General features: G+C 38.9%; 1 protein-coding gene across 1 annotated transcript in view; it reads right to left on the reverse strand.

Annotated features, from left to right (window-relative positions):
• TECRL (trans-2,3-enoyl-CoA reductase-like) overlaps positions 1-18,771 on the reverse strand; it is a gene marked incomplete at its 5' end in the record, with an annotated part of 46,994 nt that overhangs the window by 99 nt on the left and 28,124 nt on the right. The window contains 8 exon segments of the mRNA XM_009069974.1: positions 1-37; positions 1,511-1,556; positions 1,969-2,054; positions 3,657-3,714; positions 7,233-7,276; positions 9,286-9,358; positions 11,002-11,107; positions 13,132-13,247. The exon segment at positions 1-37 is cut by the window's left edge and continues 7 nt beyond it. Of these exon segments, the coding sequence (XP_009068222.1) occupies positions 1-37; positions 1,511-1,556; positions 1,969-2,054; positions 3,657-3,714; positions 7,233-7,276; positions 9,286-9,358; positions 11,002-11,107; positions 13,132-13,247 (566 nt within the window).

Below are 18,771 nucleotides of genomic sequence, written 5' to 3' on the forward strand. Positions count from 1 at the left end.
GACATCTGGATGACCATCAGAAAAGCAAAAATGCCAACTAGCAAGGAAAAATATTTAAAGAAAAGGGTCACATATCTTCTTTCAGTGTCAGTTTCTATGAATACAATAGAGCTTATGGAAATGTTTGCAGTCTGTTCTGTGGGCAGAGACAACTCTGCCCTTGCTCTCAGCCCTGCAGTTGCTGATATACACATAAGCTGAGGCTCAGCCTCCACATCAGAATTCACACAGGTGATGTTCTCATCTGTTGGACACACTCTGTATCACCCATGACTTCACCATAAATCTCAAGGCCTCCTTGGCTATGATGCTCTCTCAACACAGAATTACCCACAGCCACTCTTGACTATTTTTCTGGTTTGCTTTAGGACTATAACCCTTCTTTGTTTTTACCTCTGGCTCCCAACCATAACAGGGAGATGTGCTGTAACTTCCTGCTGTGTGGAGGGAGAGCTTGGCCCTGGAGCAACTAGGCAGTAGCTGCCTGGCTTAGCGAGATCTCAAAAAGCCCAATAATACAGATTCCCAGGACCCTGCTGTGTTTCTCAGGAGCCAGTAAGTGGATCTTGGGTACCTCTCCCTTCAGGCTGAGTGGCATCAAATGGGGAATGTTTTTATCGGTGTTGGTGCATTTCTTCCTTAAAATGAGATGATGAATCAGAAACATTCATTTGGCATCTGGTCAAGTTATGTCTGGTACAATTATAGCAAGGATGTGTGCACTGCATATGTTGCTGCTCCTGCCATTATAGAGACAGCCCTACATGTCCCCAAACTTTCAGATAATTTCCATACCAGAGCCTAAAGCACAAAAATGTTTCATCTTTCCAACCAAAATATAAAGTTTAACTTTTACATGATGCAGTTCAACCCACTTTTGAAATTAATTTTTTTTTCATTTGTAAACCACATGGGGCTAATTTTTGCAAGCAATTTTTATAGAATTCTAATTTGAAATGGAAAATATGATTACAAATTAATGTTTTGGAGAGCTCAGTCCCAGGGACCATATTTTTATGGGTATTTAAGTCTCTAAGGATGCAGAAAAGTACCAAACAAGAGTCACAAATGCTACTAAGAAGGCTGCTGTTATAAGCTATCTGCCAAGACATAAGCAAACCAGAAATGCTACCAGGAATGTCTTGTGACTTTCCTTTTTTCAAAATACTAAGTACATTGCTTTTCTCTCCCTATTAGAAGTACTATTCCAGGCTTACAATGCAAAGAAATTTTCCCATATCAAAAATGATTGACTGTAAATTAAGAATATCGGTGGGTTTCTTTCTAAATTTCAAAGTTTGCTTTTGCTGTGAAAACAGAAGAAGCAGCAATATTTCACAAAAAGCTGAGAGCTGGTTTTAATCAAACATGTTGTAGTAGTGTTTGCACTCTCTATAGCTTTCTGTATTTCATAGGCTATTCTTTTTTTTTTTTGGCAAATTCTAGGCTTACAGAATTCACTTCCACAAACAATACTTTAGAGGCTATCTTCATCCTATTTCAAACCTACCTGGCAGAGTTTGTGTCATCACTGTGAAACTTATCCAAGACCCAGCCTGTTGCAAAGAAAAAGGCACGGTTAGCTGTGTATTTTATGTAAAGCAAAGGGGCAAGTTTTCAAAAGCTACCCCTGGAAAAAGAGTGTGGTACTTGTACCGGAAATGGGAGAGGGAAGATTGTTAGAAATGAACCCCACAGTGTGCTGGATGGGTGAAGAGATGGGTGGTAAATCCTTGGGTCACTGGGGAGTCTGTAGTGGAGGGAAATATAGATGTGAGTCATGAAAGTTATGAGTGGAAAGAGAGGGGTCTGGTGGAGAAATACTTGTGGGATCAAGGAGACTTTGACATACAGAACAGAATAATTGATGTGCAGAGGAAATTGCATGGAGGCATTGCAGATTTTCTGCAGACAAAGGCTGAAGCACACACCCTACCCTTTGCATATAAGCAGAAGAAAGTCATGTACCTCATATGTGTAGTTGGGACACGATACCAGCAGGAAAAGCCACGTGAAGGGGTTGTAGCTTGGATGTGGAAAACAGGTTTTATTTCCTTATGAAAGCAAAAAAAGGAGAGGGGTGCGAAATCAGACAGAAGCAGTTTTAAAACAGGGAGGGGGGAAATGAACTTTATCACAGCTTGTCTATGTGACAGCCATCCCCTTGGCCAATGCTCTCAGAGTACAACTTTTTAGAAAAGTTTCAGTGAAAACTTTTGAGATAGCAAAAGCTGTATTTATCCCAGCAACAATGCTGCTTAGCAAACCTTGTATTATTTTTTACAAGAAGGTCTGGCATGTCCAAAAGATGCAACTGTTCATCAGAAGAGAGACTAGTTTAATATGGACTAGCCAGCAGGAGAGGACTAAAGGCACTCTTCTGGAATGTAAAGGTTGCAGATGTATCTTATTCAGCCTGACTCAGGAACACGCACCTGTTTGTCCCCAGATCCTCACCCTTCATCTCTGGGTAGAATAGGAAAACAACTCCAGAGCTAACAGGATGACTCTCTACAGCCACTGAATGCTCACACAAAATGCTGCAGTGTAATCTTTATATTTTTGGTATTTAATATCTAATACAAATTGGGGTATCTAATACATGTGGAGTCAGTTATGATTTATTGTTTGACTTATTTTGTTGTGGTTTTTTCCTTTGGTTGTTTTTTTTCCCCTTTCATCACTGCCTTGGACTAGTGAAGGGTAAATGGAGAACAGGTAAGAATAATCCCTTTATTCAGAAGTTGGAATTGAAAGATCTTCTGTTAGAAAATATCTCAGAACAAAAGTGATTTCTGATCAAGAACCTGCAGTATCCTATTCAAGAAGTAAGAAAAGAATTGCAGAAATTATCAATTATCAATATGCAATACTTCATTTTGAAGTGCTGGCAGCAGTGCTATCTTTAATACTTGTAGGCACTGAGAATGTAAAGGAACTATTTGGCTCTTGCTCCTTTTAAACTGAATTAGGCTCCTTGCAATAAACAACATAAGCATTTGCCTAACCACACTGCATGAAAAGCATTCCAGAATAGAAACTGACTTCTGTGTGAAGCTGATCATACTGTGGTGAGGGATTGTTTTGAATAGGGTGCTATTGTGGGAAATCATACTATTATTGTCTGAAAATATATTCTACTTTCCAGTGTATATAGAATAACTTTGATTCCCTAGATAAAAAAGATCCTGAAAGCCCATGTTTGGAGCAGCCTTTTAAGAGTGTACATATGCACTGATGCCTGTGTAGGTATTCATGAGTCTATCTTTGTGTATGTGTATGTGTACATCTTTGCCAGAGATGCATGTACCTAAAAACCCTGCAATATAGTCTAAAAGCTTTTGAGACTTATTTAAAATGGAATCTGCTGCTCTCAGTCACCAGTGTGCTTTAAAAACCTCCTCTGCTTAAATCCATATTTAAACTGCAGCTGTGTCTAATTAAGATAAATTTGCTATAAGCTTTGGACCAACAACAGTGTTGCTAATGTTTCCTTGTCACCACATTTATTTTGAAGATGTTAGACTGATGGCATGGTACCTACTTCATCTTTCTTTATTCTGGGGATGCAGGTACATAAATTACTGTACACCAGCAGAAGATGGATAGGTTAAGCATACTTCAGTCTTAAATAGACAAATAGGAAACAGACAGACCTGAATGACTTTGGTGAGCTAAAGCTATGTTGATAAAGTGATTTCCAGCTTCACATATCTGCAAGACATCAAAAACATATTCTCAGTTCTATGCCTAAAATGCTGAGGTAACTGCATTGCAGTGCATAACCAGAATTCCCCCATTACAATTCAGTCTCTGTAGACAGAAAATATGTACTCCAAAATACAGCCAGTGATCTTTGTCAAATACACAAGTGTCTAGTGAGCACCATGGGTGCAGCCTGGGGTGAAAACCTCTGATTCAGCTCCATGAGCTCAGTGCAGGCAGGCCTTCAGTGTGCTTGCCATGCCCAATGTGTGCAACATGCTTTGCTTTGGGGAGGTCAGGGAGGCTCCCTGGGTCTAAGGAACTCAGCAAGATGTTTTTCTTGATTTCTTCTGGATTTAATCCAGGCTGCGAAGATCAGGCGAAAATCTGACCATTGGTTTCGTGAAGACGTCATGATACAATGTGCCTAAACTCTTCCTACACACACCTTCAAAAGTGTTCAGCAGAACAGGAAGGAAAAATTGGGTGAATACAAAAGCAGAGGTTCTCTGAAGGGCAGACTGGTTGAATGGATAGTAGTCTGGAATTGATAAACAAAGGGACCCAGTACCTTTCCTGGTTCTTCAACTATCTGGTTATGCCATTTCCAGTCCTAACAGGTACCATAGATCCCCATTTGATTATACAGCACATAGAACAACGTGATTTCAGATTCACTTGAGGCTTTCAGTACTTCATCAGTTCTAATTACTGAAGAATCAAAAACAATATTTACCCATATCTAACGTGGGAACTGGTTGGAAAACCAGTTTCAATTCCTGAAAAAAAGAAGGCCTATCAGCACAACTATGTAATTTTATGTTTTTCATTTTCTCCCTGCTTTATGAAGAAAACCAAAATGCTGTATAAATTTTGGACTGAAGTGAACTTTTTTATCAATTTCTGGGTTTGAAAACTGATTTGTCCTCTCAAAGTGAAAAAACAATGTTAAAACTGTGCTTTCTCCTATCATTTGTTATTCTAAATTTTGCAAGGCCGGAAAAGTGTAAGAAGTTAAAATAAAAAGGAAAAGTGATAAAACCTAGAGACATTAAAAGTGTGAAGTCACAAAATTAATACAAAAAAAGAAATAAGATTATCGTTTTTAAGTCAATTCTGAAAGTCAACCGTAACAAACTCCAATTAAAAATTATTGAAAGAATATGTAACCTCATTTTATATTGAAATGTGCCATTATCTAAAAGAACATTGTAGATAGCATTGTACCTTTTTTGACAGAGATACCTGTGTGCTTTGTTTGGAAAGTTTAAATAAGGTCTATTAGCTGTTATTCTGCATGGATAGGTAGTTATGGTTCAAATCCTGCTGTCCTTTTGTATTTTTTTAATTACAACTAACTGACTGTCATCTATCATAAATACCAAACATAAAACACTAAACAGACAGAAAAGGAAATCCTAATATAAAATACCATATCAGAAGCTATAACTCTAGTCATAGCAACAGAAGTAATTTTAATTTACATACTTCCAGTTATGACCTAGGAACATGATTTTTTTTTCTGATTAGCATTATTTTTTAAAAAAGGTTTCAAAGTTAAAAGTGGTTTTGTGAAACACTGTACATACTGAAATGTGTGATGTCTATATTATTGTGGAGCAAGAGATATTCACACCCCGATAGTTAATCCCTACTAATTCTATAATCAATTCTAAGTAAAAATAGCAAAGAGCATTTCTGCATGGACTTTTATTGACTTATCTTTGACTCTGCAGCTGCGTTCTACTGGAACTAACTCTTATGTCCCTCTATAGAAATGTGACTTTTAACATTCTCCATTGAGAAGTACTGCTAAATGTCCTTAGTGTCTCAGATATGAATATGGGGCAGTGGTGAACCACAGTGGGAAAGCTTACTATATCTATGATTGTAAAATATTGAAGTCTACATACTGTTCCCCCTCTTTACATGCCATGTGTACCCTATGAGAAAAACATCCCTGCAAAGCTTAATTTCTCTAAATATGTGAATATTTCAGAAGGGCCTGCAGACACTCTTCAAATTACTCAGTTCTGTTGTTTACAGCAGCTGCAGATGTATACTCTTAAATCAGGATATGTAATAAAGACAAGCCTTAAAAGAAGGTAAGGAAAAGAAATCTTCCAAATATTTTATTCATATGTTTTAGAAACCTGTGAAAACAGCTCAAATTATTTTATTTCATATCTTGATGTTTTAAATTCATTGTCAGGTAATCTGTCAGCATGAGATCTGAAAGGGAAAGGTTTTGAGTTTCCATGGGTAAGAAGTACTCAAAAGACCTGTAAGAATTCAGGCCACAGACCAGGTGCTCATGCAGATCTGAAGGGGGATTGCCATATTTTATAGCAAATCCTTGACATCCCTTTGCCTGATGGCAGCAATTTCCTTAAAACCTATAGCAGAGCATGTTACATTGAGGCAAGAAAGGATGTTTCAATAGAAAAGGAGTATTTTTATATGCAGAGTCTTTGACAAGGACTGGTTTTTCTGGTAGCACTGAATATTCAGACAAGCAGCTTGCCCAGTTTCGAACACCCCTGAGCCTGGGAAAGGTGGAGACAGCAAGGTTCTGGGTGCACTGCTGCCTACCACGGCCACAATCTCCTGTCTCTGCAGCACTGGGTTATTGCTTTTGGCTCTGGAGCTTCATGGAGTGTCTGAACTTCTTCATATGAGTATTTTGTTTGTCTTTGCTCTACCTTATTAGGGCAAGTAAAGCTGAGAACTGCATGGCGAGACCTAGAGATAAACACTGCCAAACCTGTGATCTTTAAGGGTCCAGATTTACAAAAGCATTTAAATATTGCTAAGGAGTTTTAGAACATTTTTCTGAATAGTGTTTTCCTGAAGTGGCCTAGACACATTACTGTCATGTCTTCCTGTTACATTTCTGGAAACTGATCTGTATCTGATTTTCAAAGAGACTGACTGTTTGGCTACTGGCCCATGCTTGCTTGGGTAAGTCGCCATGCAGCATTTCCAAATGCAATGTTCACAGAGGACAGAGAGAAGATACATTTCCATGTGAGAACTTCTTACTGAGCCTCTGAGTCACTATGTGGTGATGTTCATTCAAGAATCAAGTTTGGTAGTCTCAGGCATTCTTCATCAGCTGCACTTTCCCTTGGCTTAACCCACTTTGGCAGGGATATTTTTTATTGGTTTTAGTATCTATTTCAGGGTATACTGAACTGTTGCAAAGTCTGCTTGGGATGTAAATCATCAACCTGTCTAAATGTTAGTGTTTTAACACAATTAACAGTAGTGATAATGCTGATGATGTTCGTATGGCTCCTAGATACTCTACTTCACATTAGGCTCTGTATACATAAATAGTAGTAGGAGACTTCCTGACCTAGAAACCTTAACAGATTAGTATTAAATCCAGTCAAAGGACACAGGGCTGTGGGTATGAATGTATATCTATGTACATACACAAATGCATAGCAGCATTACTGCATTTTACTAAATTGTGAATTACTCCTATTCCGTGATCATTAATAAAACTTCATTTTTATACATACCAGAAAAGCAAGGGCAGCGTAAAAAACTTGTCTGTGGCCAAATGCTAGAAAACAGAATGAAATTATAAATTGTATTTTACGGTATGCACACAGTTTGCTATGGGTGAAATTAATCTAGTGTTGAGAAGCAGAAATACTTCTTTCCTGACAGGTTCTGCAAAAATATTGGATATTATCGCACACAATATGAAGACAATACAAATAGTAGCAGCACTCTAGAAATGCCAGTCTCTCCACCACTGATCTCAAGGTAGTTTTCACCTGACTTGTTTTAGTATTTGCCAGCATCATATATCCAAGTGCTTTGTCAAAGCAGCTTGTGGTGGCAAATTCCTAGGAAAGGCAAAGAGAGGGATGAAGTGAAGGTCAGTGGCAGAACCAGGACGGGAATCAGATCCTTATCTGTAGGTCCTTCCATCTCCATGAGCAGAGAACCCAATACATAACCTATCCATTACTTTTTTTTTCAGTAGTGAAGCAATACTGAGGCTTTACTGCATAGCCACTATCTGCTTCACAGTCTCACCATGCAAGAAATATATTTAGCCTCTGTAACTTTTACCTGCTATTTGCCTATCTTATCCTTTTAGCTGTTGTCCCCAGACCAGTGAAAGCCTCTATCAGGTTCATTTCCAAAAGTTTACATTTCTCAAGTAAACCTTGGTGATAGCTGAGGGACACAAAGCATGTGCATGTACCTCACTTCTCTGACCAAGTCTCATCAAGCCTTTACGTTTTAGAACCCTTTCTTTCTGGCTGGCACACGATTCCTCTGTGGTGCCAAGTGCATATGCTAAAACTCCCCCTCAGAACCACTAGCACATGTCAGCTTCGGAGTATGTAGCTGCTAAGCAGATGTTCTTCATGGGCTCTTTGACAGTCTGGTTTAATTTATCATTCCTGTATGGCATTCTGCAACTGGGGCCTTTCCTTACCTGGCCCCAGACCAGTCATCTCTGGAAGTTACCTGCTCCTGCATCCAAAATCAACCATCAATGTTTTACTGATCACACTAACTATGCCAGAGAGCTGGTGATCTCCATCATTAGACCCACATACCTGTAATTGTCATTTTAAGCCAGTGGCAAGCTATTAGACATACTTCTTCTGAATGCTTTCTATTTTGTGTCTTAAACAAGTGGTTTCCTCTATAAAGAAGCTGCACCTACAGATCTGATAGCTCAGACTGCTAAAAACTGTCTAGGGAGGTTTCTACATTGTTTGCAGTGTTACTGTTAATGCCAGATCAAATTCAACTGTCTTCCAATGAATCACATTATTTTGAAATAGAACTTTTGTGCTATTTTGAAAGAAAATAAATAAATAAATAAATAAACATAGTTATCTGAGATCTAAACAAAATGGCAAAGAAAAGGCTTTGTTCCCAAAGTTCATAGATAAATCTAAGGTACAGAGGAAAAGAAGACTAAGATGTATCAAGTAAAGTAGAGGAAATAAAACACCAATTATGCTCAAAAGAAGGAAAAGCTCAAAAAATAAACATGAAAAAATCCTGAAGGTACAGCAGTGCAGCAATAAAATATGACAAGAGGGAACAAATATGATGAATGAATGAAATCTAAAAATTAGAAAAAATAGGATCTTTTTGTTAGCAGCAGTAGATGATGGATTTTTACTAGTTTCTCACAAGAAAAAAAGAAAAAAGAAAACAAATCTTAATTTTCATGAAAGGCATGTATCTTTAGCAAACAAGTATCTTCTCCAGGAAAATGCAGCCAACTCTAGTTCCCTCCTGTGTTGTTAATTTGAGCAAAATATATTGATCTTTGGGTTTTCTCCACTTGACCAATGTTTCCTGTTCATAAAACTGGATGGCAATTGACCATTAATGAACAGGCATGTACATTGGGTGGCACAAGCAGAGATGCCTCCAAAACAACAATCTTCCTTCTGACAGGGAGTAAAGGTTAGTTTCTGGCTAATTAGTCATATGACCCCATGTAGGGGCATCTATTGATTTTGGAAGACTTCAGATTTCATACCAAAACCTTTTTTAAAACCAAGATCAGTATTGTGTTCTGCTTTTACATACATGGTGGTGTATACCGCGGATGGTTGATGTAGTATGCAATCCATGATGTGAATCCCCAGTAAAAGACACAGCCCTGGAACAGATAAGATATAATTTTTGTAAGGGCAATAAGCAAATACAAAACATAACTTTATAAATATAAATTCTGGTAAATGCAAAACCCAGATGACCATTTTAAGATTGCTATGAAGCCAATCGAAAAAATAATAAAAGTGCACATGCTGTAGATTTTTTTTGATGGTGTTGAATGTGTTTTATGCCTGTTGTAGGAATTGGCATCTTCTTCTTTGATTCTACTGCCAAAGAGCACATTTCTCTGAGTTATATTATTACAAGTCTAGGCCTGGTTAACACAGCTGAGCTGTTACTGTACCTTCAATTCAACATTTCCAAGCAAGATAGAGCTAGACAAAGAGAATGCTAAACCAGATGAAACAATAAAGAGTAAAAGTGAATAGGCCTGGTTCAATCCTGTCAGAAAAAAAAAGGCACACACTTCCTATAAACATATTTGACCCACATACTGCATCTACTCCCATAAATTCAGCCCTACGTCATCCTCTTGTTAAAAAGTAGTACCCCAGCTGCCTTTGCCCAGTGACTGGAGCTGTGGGCTTGGGAAAGCCCAAGCAGAGATAACGTGATCATGTTCTTGATGTGTGTAGGGGTCACTGCTCCCATCTTTTGTACAAGAGAAAAACAAAACCCATCAGCCAAACAACAAAAACCACCCTGAAGTCTGGATAAAACTTTTCTACATGTCTAAATTAAGGGTCCCATGCTCAGTACCAATTCAAGAAGAGCAGTGTGCTGGGACTGGCTGCATTTCCATCCCACAAGTCGGGCTACAAGTCAAGCTTTCTCTTTTTAATCATTTTATGCAATGCCACCGTTGTACACAAAGGGATAAGAGTAACTTTGTGTCTTTGGCTTCCACAAGCATAGATCACTTTGGCAATGGCACTCTGGTTCCAAAGCCATTTATCTTAATTGGTTTATACATCTCTATCTGTGCATGTCATTAGCTCCTTTCTTGCTGGATTGAGTCGAGCCCTTTGTCACAGCCATATGTTTATCTCCTTCACTAAAATCCTAAATGTATTCCAAAATGTTTAAAAGGAGGGTCTTTGCATCACACTGAATAAGGTGGAGGGGTGATACAAAATGTCCAAGATAGAGTATGTGTATGAAAGCAAGGAGAGCATGAGTAATGATACACAGTTGAAATTCAGGAGGCTTTGGGAGACAGAAGGCTAGGCCAGCTCAATGTCTTCCTGCCTGAGGCCTCCATCTATAGGAGATAATTTTTTTACACTTATAATTTGATTTTCACTTTCTAATGCAAGGCCTGTCTCTTGCTCTGGACTTATATTGCACCACAGAAGCAATGCATAATTTGTTAGCATTGCTAGATGTTGCAGCAGCAGATCTCATAAATGAAATAGCATTCACTGTGAAAAATATCCTGAACATGACAATCAGCCCCTTGGGTGAATGAGTCAAAGTGGACACTGACACACAGGAGCTAAAATGGACATTGATTTCAGTTCACGTCCTTGGGGACATGGCCCTGAAATTCTTCCTGCATCTATATTTTGAATAAACATAATTCCTGGAGCTACAAAATAAATTAATTTTTATTTTCCTATCTTCTTCTAAGAACTGCTTTGATATGAGGATATTTTCTCTTACACAAAATGATAAACATATTGGCACCTTTATCATGTTTTTCAGAGGCGTGTGCCCTCCCGAAAACTTGTGAACAAAAAGTGTCTCCAGAAGATGTCTGATGTAGTGTAAACAGTGACAGAAGCAGGCTAAGCTGGAAGAAAAAAAAAAGTAAAATTAAGGTAAGTGAAAGATTGCTTTTTACTACTTCACAGGTAACGTCACAATATGAATAAGAACTAATATTCCAAAATTGCAGTCACATTGAAATCCTGGGATTTCAGATACTGTCTTAATTGAAGCATCTGGAACCAAAGATTAATGGAATAATTTTTAGTGTTAGACAAAGCTGCTTGCATTTTTCAGGGAAGCAATTTATTTTTACTAGCTTTGAATTAAAAAGAGCTCCTCAAGCTCTGAATGTGATACATAGCCCTGACAAGATATTTAGACAAGACAACTGTATATACAACCAGGCAACTGATGGGCTTTTCCAAAAGATGTCTCCCACATTTTAAGGCCACCTTAATGCTCCTGTAGGATGTGTCTGACATTTAAAAGCATTCTGAGTATCTTCTGAATGGTTTCCTTGTCCTTTGCCAACTCAAGTAGCTGCACGAAGGTAGTTTGTATTTCATTTCTGTGTTGACACAAAATGAGATTTTGTTGCAAAGTTAATCCATCCTGATGGCTTTTTTGTTGCCTGTTACAAAGAAATGAGGTAATTGTGTAGAAATTATTATACTGATTCTCATTTGAGGAATATTATGAAACAATAACAGGCGTTGCTGATTTGCTTCCAAGAATGAGCTGCAGCTCATAGTGATTGAGTTTCAGGAACAAACGTCAAGAGTGATTCCTGATGGTATTTTGTCTCGGTTACATTGACTGTACTACCATTGCCCGTCTTGTTGCAAAACAATTATAAGACATAAATGAAAAGTGGTTTTCAGCATATGAAATCTCAAATACTTTTATTATGCATCTTGTATGGCAGGTAGAGTCAAAGATTAAATAATTTCGAAGTAATTAAACCAGAGAGAGTTGAACTAAGAAAATTTCAAACAAATAATGGCTTACCCAAATACTGGAGCAAGCTTCCAGCTTTGTTGGGAATTTTAAAATTAATTTGGCTTAGGATAGGGACCTCAGATGAACCCATTAAATAGTGGTCACTGGACTGATTCTGCACACCCCTTGCCCATGTAAAAGAAGGTAAAGATTTTTCTGGTTCTTCTGTACTACCAGAAACTCTCTCTTTTTAAGCATAGGAGCAAGAGAAGGAATACAATCATCTTGCAACTCTGGATTTGAATTCAATTATTCTGTGTTCTCATTCCCAGCTCCACTAACTTCCTTAGTGTCTCTCCAAGTGTCTGTTCCTCCATCTCACTGTGTTTCTCTGCTGTATACTTGTTCCCTTGATTTGGCAATCATAGTGTGGAAAAAGTGCTGTAGGAAAGCTGTACAGTCCCTTGAGCCTCCTAGTTCCCTGTGTGCCCTCCCACAGGTGGTTGAACTTACACAAGCAAGAGGCTTTCCTTGATCACATTTTACCCCTCTGTCCCACCCATAATGAGGACAATCACACTGAAAAACAGCTCCTGAAGTGTAAAAGTTCCCAGCCTACTTGGTGCATGCTACCACCATCCTGTGGAGATGCTTCTTTTGAGTTTCTTGACCTGACTCATGACATGGCACACTTGTTAAATTTCCTCCTTCTTGGCCTAGGTGAGAGCTGGTGTGTGGGAATTTATCTCCTGTGCTGGATGCTGGTGCTACTCATTTTATGAGTAGGAATGTGCTATAAAGAGGCTGGGAGTAGGACACCTGAAGTCTTGTCCTCTCTTTCTCTGTCAAGTGTGACTTTGGGTTACTACCTACTGTGTTTATTATTTCACCTTCTGTTCAGGCTGTATGTGTAGAGTGTAAATCATTTGAGGAAAATACTACATCCCCCATGATGACCAGATACAGAAACCATTGCAACCTGAATCCCATTTTTTGTCAGGCTTATGAATGCTGCTAAAATGCCAAACTGAATCTGAAACTCCCACTGACTCTGAGACGAGGCATTCAGGCTCACACCCCCTGTAACCTCTTCAGCCCTGGAAATGCAATTTCCATCCCTCTGGCTCCTCATGCTCCAGGAAAATAGTTCACACAAGTGTCACTTACTGGACCACTGGGTGGCGGAAGTTCTTCCTACTTTCCACTTGATCATAAATAGTTGAGAGGCGAATGTAAAAGAGCAGATATATCAGAAGAGGCCCAGTATATTCTGTTAGGAAAAACTAGAAATGAAAAATAAAATAGCTGTATCAGAGTAGAAAATTGTATCAGTAAAGATATGAGAAAAATAATACCCCTATCCACAATTCCTATTTATCCTTCAAATGACATTTTGGCTTCATTTTGAGGACTTAAATGACACATAGGGGTTTTCTGCTGTCTCTGTAGCGAAGAAGTAAAAGCCAGCTAATAAATGAGAGAGATATCTGTGCAGAACATTAACCCAGTCAGTAATGTTTCATGGAAGGTGATCAAAATCATAGTTATTTCCTCTTTATATTTTTGGCTGTGCTATCAGATGCCTACTATGAATCTAAACAACACTGAAAATTGAAGCCCAAAAGCTGCAGGCAGCTTGCTTTCTGCCAGTGTTTTTTTGCAATTAAGTGACACATCAGTTAAAAGCCAGTTTAACATGACAGAAACAAACACAGCTTTGAATCCTGGTTGCTAGCAGAGTCGTCTGGAAGAGAGGGATCATTGCTTGAAATTTGATGGTAGGTGAAAGACCAGGACTAGCCTGCCTGGCTCATGGTGCTTTGAGCCTTTGTTCAGTGACTGAGTGGTACTACTCCCTGTACAGGCATCAGCAGAAGTAGCCTGCAGAGGACTGGAATTATCCTGTAAGTTACCCTGTAAAGCAGGAAGAAATCATTTCATCTCCCCACTGTCACCCCTGCTAGCCACAGAGAACTGAGAGGAGGCTGCAGGGAGAGAAGACAGAGTCATAGAGCTGCCATGAACCACGTTCAGTTTTACATTCTGGCTTTGGTTTGGTACAGTTTGCATTGCCTTTTATTGGGGAACATTCTTAAGCTACAAACAGCTGAAGGAAGCAAAACGAGGTTAGGGGGAATGTAAGGTCTGGATTTGATCATCTGTCTGCAGTGGATGAATCTCAGAATAAAATGGAAGTGGTGTAGCCCTACACATTTGCAAGGATTGGAAAATCATAACTCAAGTTCATAGTATTGCTTAAGAGATAAAGATTTATAACTAATGGGCCATTTGGCTTTAAGGTGACTATTCAAACTGCTATAGAATTGTAATGAATAAATACTCATGGCTTAAGGAAGCAACACTGACTTTAGACCACCTTTCTCAAAATTAGTATTTGGCTCTCCAGCAGGCTGTTCTTCTAATCAGTCTTCAGAAGAGTGTTGAAAGAGAAAGGTTTTCCTGCAGAAATATTCTGCAATTGGGTTCCCTTCATTTGGGACTCCCAGTGCTATTTCTCTTCCTCTAGTACAGGGGGAAAGGTTTTGAAATTTCAGCCTTTCATAGCAGGACTGTCTCTGAAAGTAACAGACTAAAGCATTCTCTACAAGGGAAATGTCAAATTCTCTTTTGTTCCATGTGACACTATGACTTTTCTGCTCTGTGTGGACTCTGAATGATCCCAAGAGCAAGTGTGTGTGTGTGTGTTTGTGTGTGTGTAAAAACATTTAATCTAGAGGAGTCTAAGAACATACATTATTGTGGAATACTCCACAGCCAAGGGTTTATTGGAGTTTTGTACTAATAGCAGTTGTATGCCTGTTCCTAACTGTGAGCCCACTGCATTAGGCACTCTGTGAGCACTGTAAGAGACACACTCTGCTAGTAAAACCTGATACACTAAATATAGACAATGGTGTCATAGAGTACAGAGGTGCAGATAATGTGGTCTGGGCAGGTCAGTGTAAGAGCTGCTTTCTTCAGTGTAGCTTTTCCTTTCATCCATGAGTTGCACCACAACATTTATCCATAACTGCCAGCTTTTATCCTCTATTTAGCACAAACATATTACAAAGCTGCCCGGAAGAGTTTGGCAGGACTTAGCACCACATTGTGCTTACTTGTCACTGCACCAAGTATTGCCCTCTTGCCCCATGACTGATTTCAGATGCTTAAAGGAGAAGGAAAGTTTCAAAGTTAGTAAAATAATCCAGTCTCTAACAAAGTTACAAATCACACTATACTTGAATCCCTATGACAGGGTTTGATGTAGGAGGGTGACATGCAGATCCTCCCATCATAGCAATTCATAGAAGCAGCTGAGAGCATCAACAGCAGCTCTTGAGTTAGGGTTTGTGGAGATGAGAGGCATCAGCATGCTCAGGGTGCTCTACAGGCTGGGGACGGGGTTCAGCCTTATCTGAGTCTTAGTCACATCTGACACAAAGTGTTAATCACCCATGTGGAGGCAGGTGGTCCAGGGTCAGCTGTGACATTTGCAAACAAAGTAGATACTGTCTGGCAGGTAGGACTCTATTTGCCTTTGTCATAACTGTGTCACACTGCTGGAACATAGGTAAGATCAGTAGCATTCCATTTTAGAGGACAAAGTTCAATTTGCTGTAGTGGTTTTTGTTGGTTTCTGTTTTATTTTATTTTGAGTGAGTTTCACACAGTTTCCTTTTGCTGCATCTCCCATGCTACAACTGCTGCTTTTGTTCTCTGGCCCACTGGTTTTAAATTCATCAGAAATGAAAAAATAATTTCCATAAAGGCAGGCAGAGAAAGAGCTACAAAATTCCATGAGTTCGAGCAGATGAAAGGGAAAGTAGTCTTAAATTAACACAACGTTACACTCATTTCTATCCACTGGCAATCAAGGCAAGCACCATTCTTTTACTATTGATTCTCAATCATTATTTGCAAACTACCTACCTACTATCTTCATACACAAAAGAAATAGCATTTCATAAGAAAATGAAGTGATAATTTAAAACACAGAGCAGTTTTGTTCTGTAGAAATGTTTGAAAAAATCCAATAGTTAGAAAAAAATTCCTGTTTGTTTACCATCTTGTGGTAGATTGTGGTAGATTATCTGATGCATTTAGTGCAACCAAATGCAGTGGTCCATAGTAAACACAAAGATCTTTTCCTAGAGGAGCATTATGGCTCTATAACAATGAGCACAGCTCAATACAATTTAACTGTTGAGCTCATCATTAACTCCCTGAAGAGAGAAACCAGGAGATTGCCTCTTTTTTCCACATCTTTATGCTCTATTTCGTATCTTACACAGTATCCAGTTCTCTTACTTTCCTTGTCTTCTTCCAGTATCTGGCATTATATACTTCTTACTCTCAGTAGCATAGAGAAAGTGCTTTCAAATCAAAATATTCTTGTCTCAAATCTTTCCCAGGTATGAGCTCCTTACAGGTGCTAAACTGTCTTCACTATCAGGTCCTTGGGAATCCAATTTGCTAACACCTAAACTGGAAATATCTACTGCATAAACAAAAAAACAGATATGAAACATGTCAAAAGAGGAGAGGTAGGAGTTTTCCATCATTCAAGAGATGATGGAACAAATGGTAAACAATACAGGATAGCTAATCCTCAAACCAGAAAAGCATCTCGTCTCGCATGAACCAGACTGTACCTGCTTATTTTATCTCTATTTAGTTGATCATGCCACTTTGCTGAACTGAGTAACAACCAGGTCACAAGTCAGAAATCCTAGACTTTATAAGGCAGAGGGTATATTTAAGGATGTATGAATGCAGCAGAGGTGAAAGGAGTTCTTTAAATTTATTTGGGGTGAATTTTCTGGCTGGTACGGGCAGTTGACAGTGCCTGACATTATCCCAACAGGTTTCCTAAAGTGAACGGAAAGAATTTAATGTGAGTTAATAGTATCATGTGTAGTGGTTGGGAAAAGACAGTAAGAGGACAAAAAGAAGCTGTAAACAAAGGCAGTGGAGCAGGGGGAGTCTGAAAAAAGTCCAACACAGTCCTTACAAACAAACAGCCCATGTATTAGTATCTTCACATGAGGGCATTAGATAATTCCTCTCTGTAATGTTTAGGACATGCCCTTTCTGTAATATCACACAACACACCCTATCTTGTTGCCTTTTGGCACAGTCTTACATTATCTCATTTATGACAAGCAGCATAGCTGAGGAAAGGCCATACAGCTGCTTCCATACTGATCACTTCCTGCAGCTCTTTCCATGCCATGTAGGGGCAGTTTCCCAGTTCATCAGTGTTGATTGCAATATTTTCTCTTCCACTGCCCACGGGATGTCTGGGTGCAAGCACAAGGAAGCAGAGAGAAGCAGAAAGCACAGGATGAGGATAATACCTGCATCCAGGACAATGAGTCACTGCCCGTGGCTCTAGGCACAGCAAGAGATACAAACCAGCTCGAGTGTGTCCTGGGTAACTCTGATGGAAAAGTAGCTGCAGTATATAAATTACCTAATGGACAGGGCTTAGTTTCTCTGATAAATGTGTGACAAAGGCACTAATTGCAGGTCTGAGCTAGGGTCATACTTAGACAGTATGTACCGCACAAAGAGGAGGATCTACTGATATCAGACAGACCATTATTATGTGTGAGTGTACAGAGCACAGCTGGGATTTCTGAGAAACCCAAGAGAAGCAGGCAGTTGAATCTCTCCAAGTCCCCAGATCATATTTAAACTTAGCATCTAACTATCTTGGACTCCTTTTACAATCTCAGCCTTAAGTACTCTGGAGCTAATGATCATTAAGAAACATTGTGAATTTCCAGACTAATTTCTACTTCATATGCTTTGTTAACTCATTAAAGGCCATACAATTACCTGCAGATGATAGTGGAATCATTTTAGCACCATCTCTAAATATTCACTTTTATAAAAGTTTTGTATTTTCATGTTTGCAAAACTCCACAACAGCAGCAGATTTGCATCAGGTAATACTTGAATATTCAACAGGACACAATATTCATTCAGGACTGCTTGAATATTCATCAAATTTTTTGTTCCAGTTCTCATGGAACTGGCTAATCCATTCAAAATAACTTAAATAGTGCATGCAAGGGCACCTGAAAACTCCATAGTCTGGGCAGTGACTCAGTGTCTGTGATTATTTCAGGCTGCAGCTCAATATTTACTGCAAATACCAGAGATAGGGATGGATTTGCTGTAGGATTTTATAGGCAAATTGCAGCTGACTCAGGCCAGCTTCAAGAGCTGGTGAGTGAACAGTGATGGATGCTGTTTGTCCCTGAGCCAGGCCTGTGCTCACCCTGTGGTAAAAGGGAAGTGAAATCTCAGCTTTCTTATGTCTCTTCTCCTAAGACTGAGCTGTCTGAAACCACCAGTTTGGAATCAGACCAATTCATACTCTGGTCAAAATTCTTCCCTGAGACCACAAGCCATTTCATGTTTCTTACTTAAAATGGAAAACTACTGCAAATGAACAACTGTTATTCTTATGCACCCATATATATGCATGTTGTATATGTTCGTACCTATGCATAATCAGCAAAGCACTCAAGTTCTATTTGTAACCAAACTCCAATGTGAGTTCAGATTTGCTGACAAATCTTTACAAGGCCTTGACAGCATTTTGAAATCTGACATATAATGTGCATCATTTTAAAATGTATATTTATCATCTGCCATGTAGATACCTAAATGAAATAGTGCTTTTTCACACCTGGCTATTACAAATAACCTCATCTAGCTGCTCCAAGTGCTTTTCATGCAGAAGCCTCAAAGCACTTTGCAAAGAGGAAATTACTATTACTTTCTTGCCACAGA

The sequence above is a fragment of the Acanthisitta chloris genome, unplaced genomic scaffold (assembly GCF_000695815.1).
Source record: "Acanthisitta chloris isolate BGI_N310 unplaced genomic scaffold, ASM69581v1 scaffold3142, whole genome shotgun sequence".
Classification (NCBI taxonomy): domain Eukaryota; kingdom Metazoa; phylum Chordata; class Aves; order Passeriformes; family Acanthisittidae; genus Acanthisitta; species Acanthisitta chloris.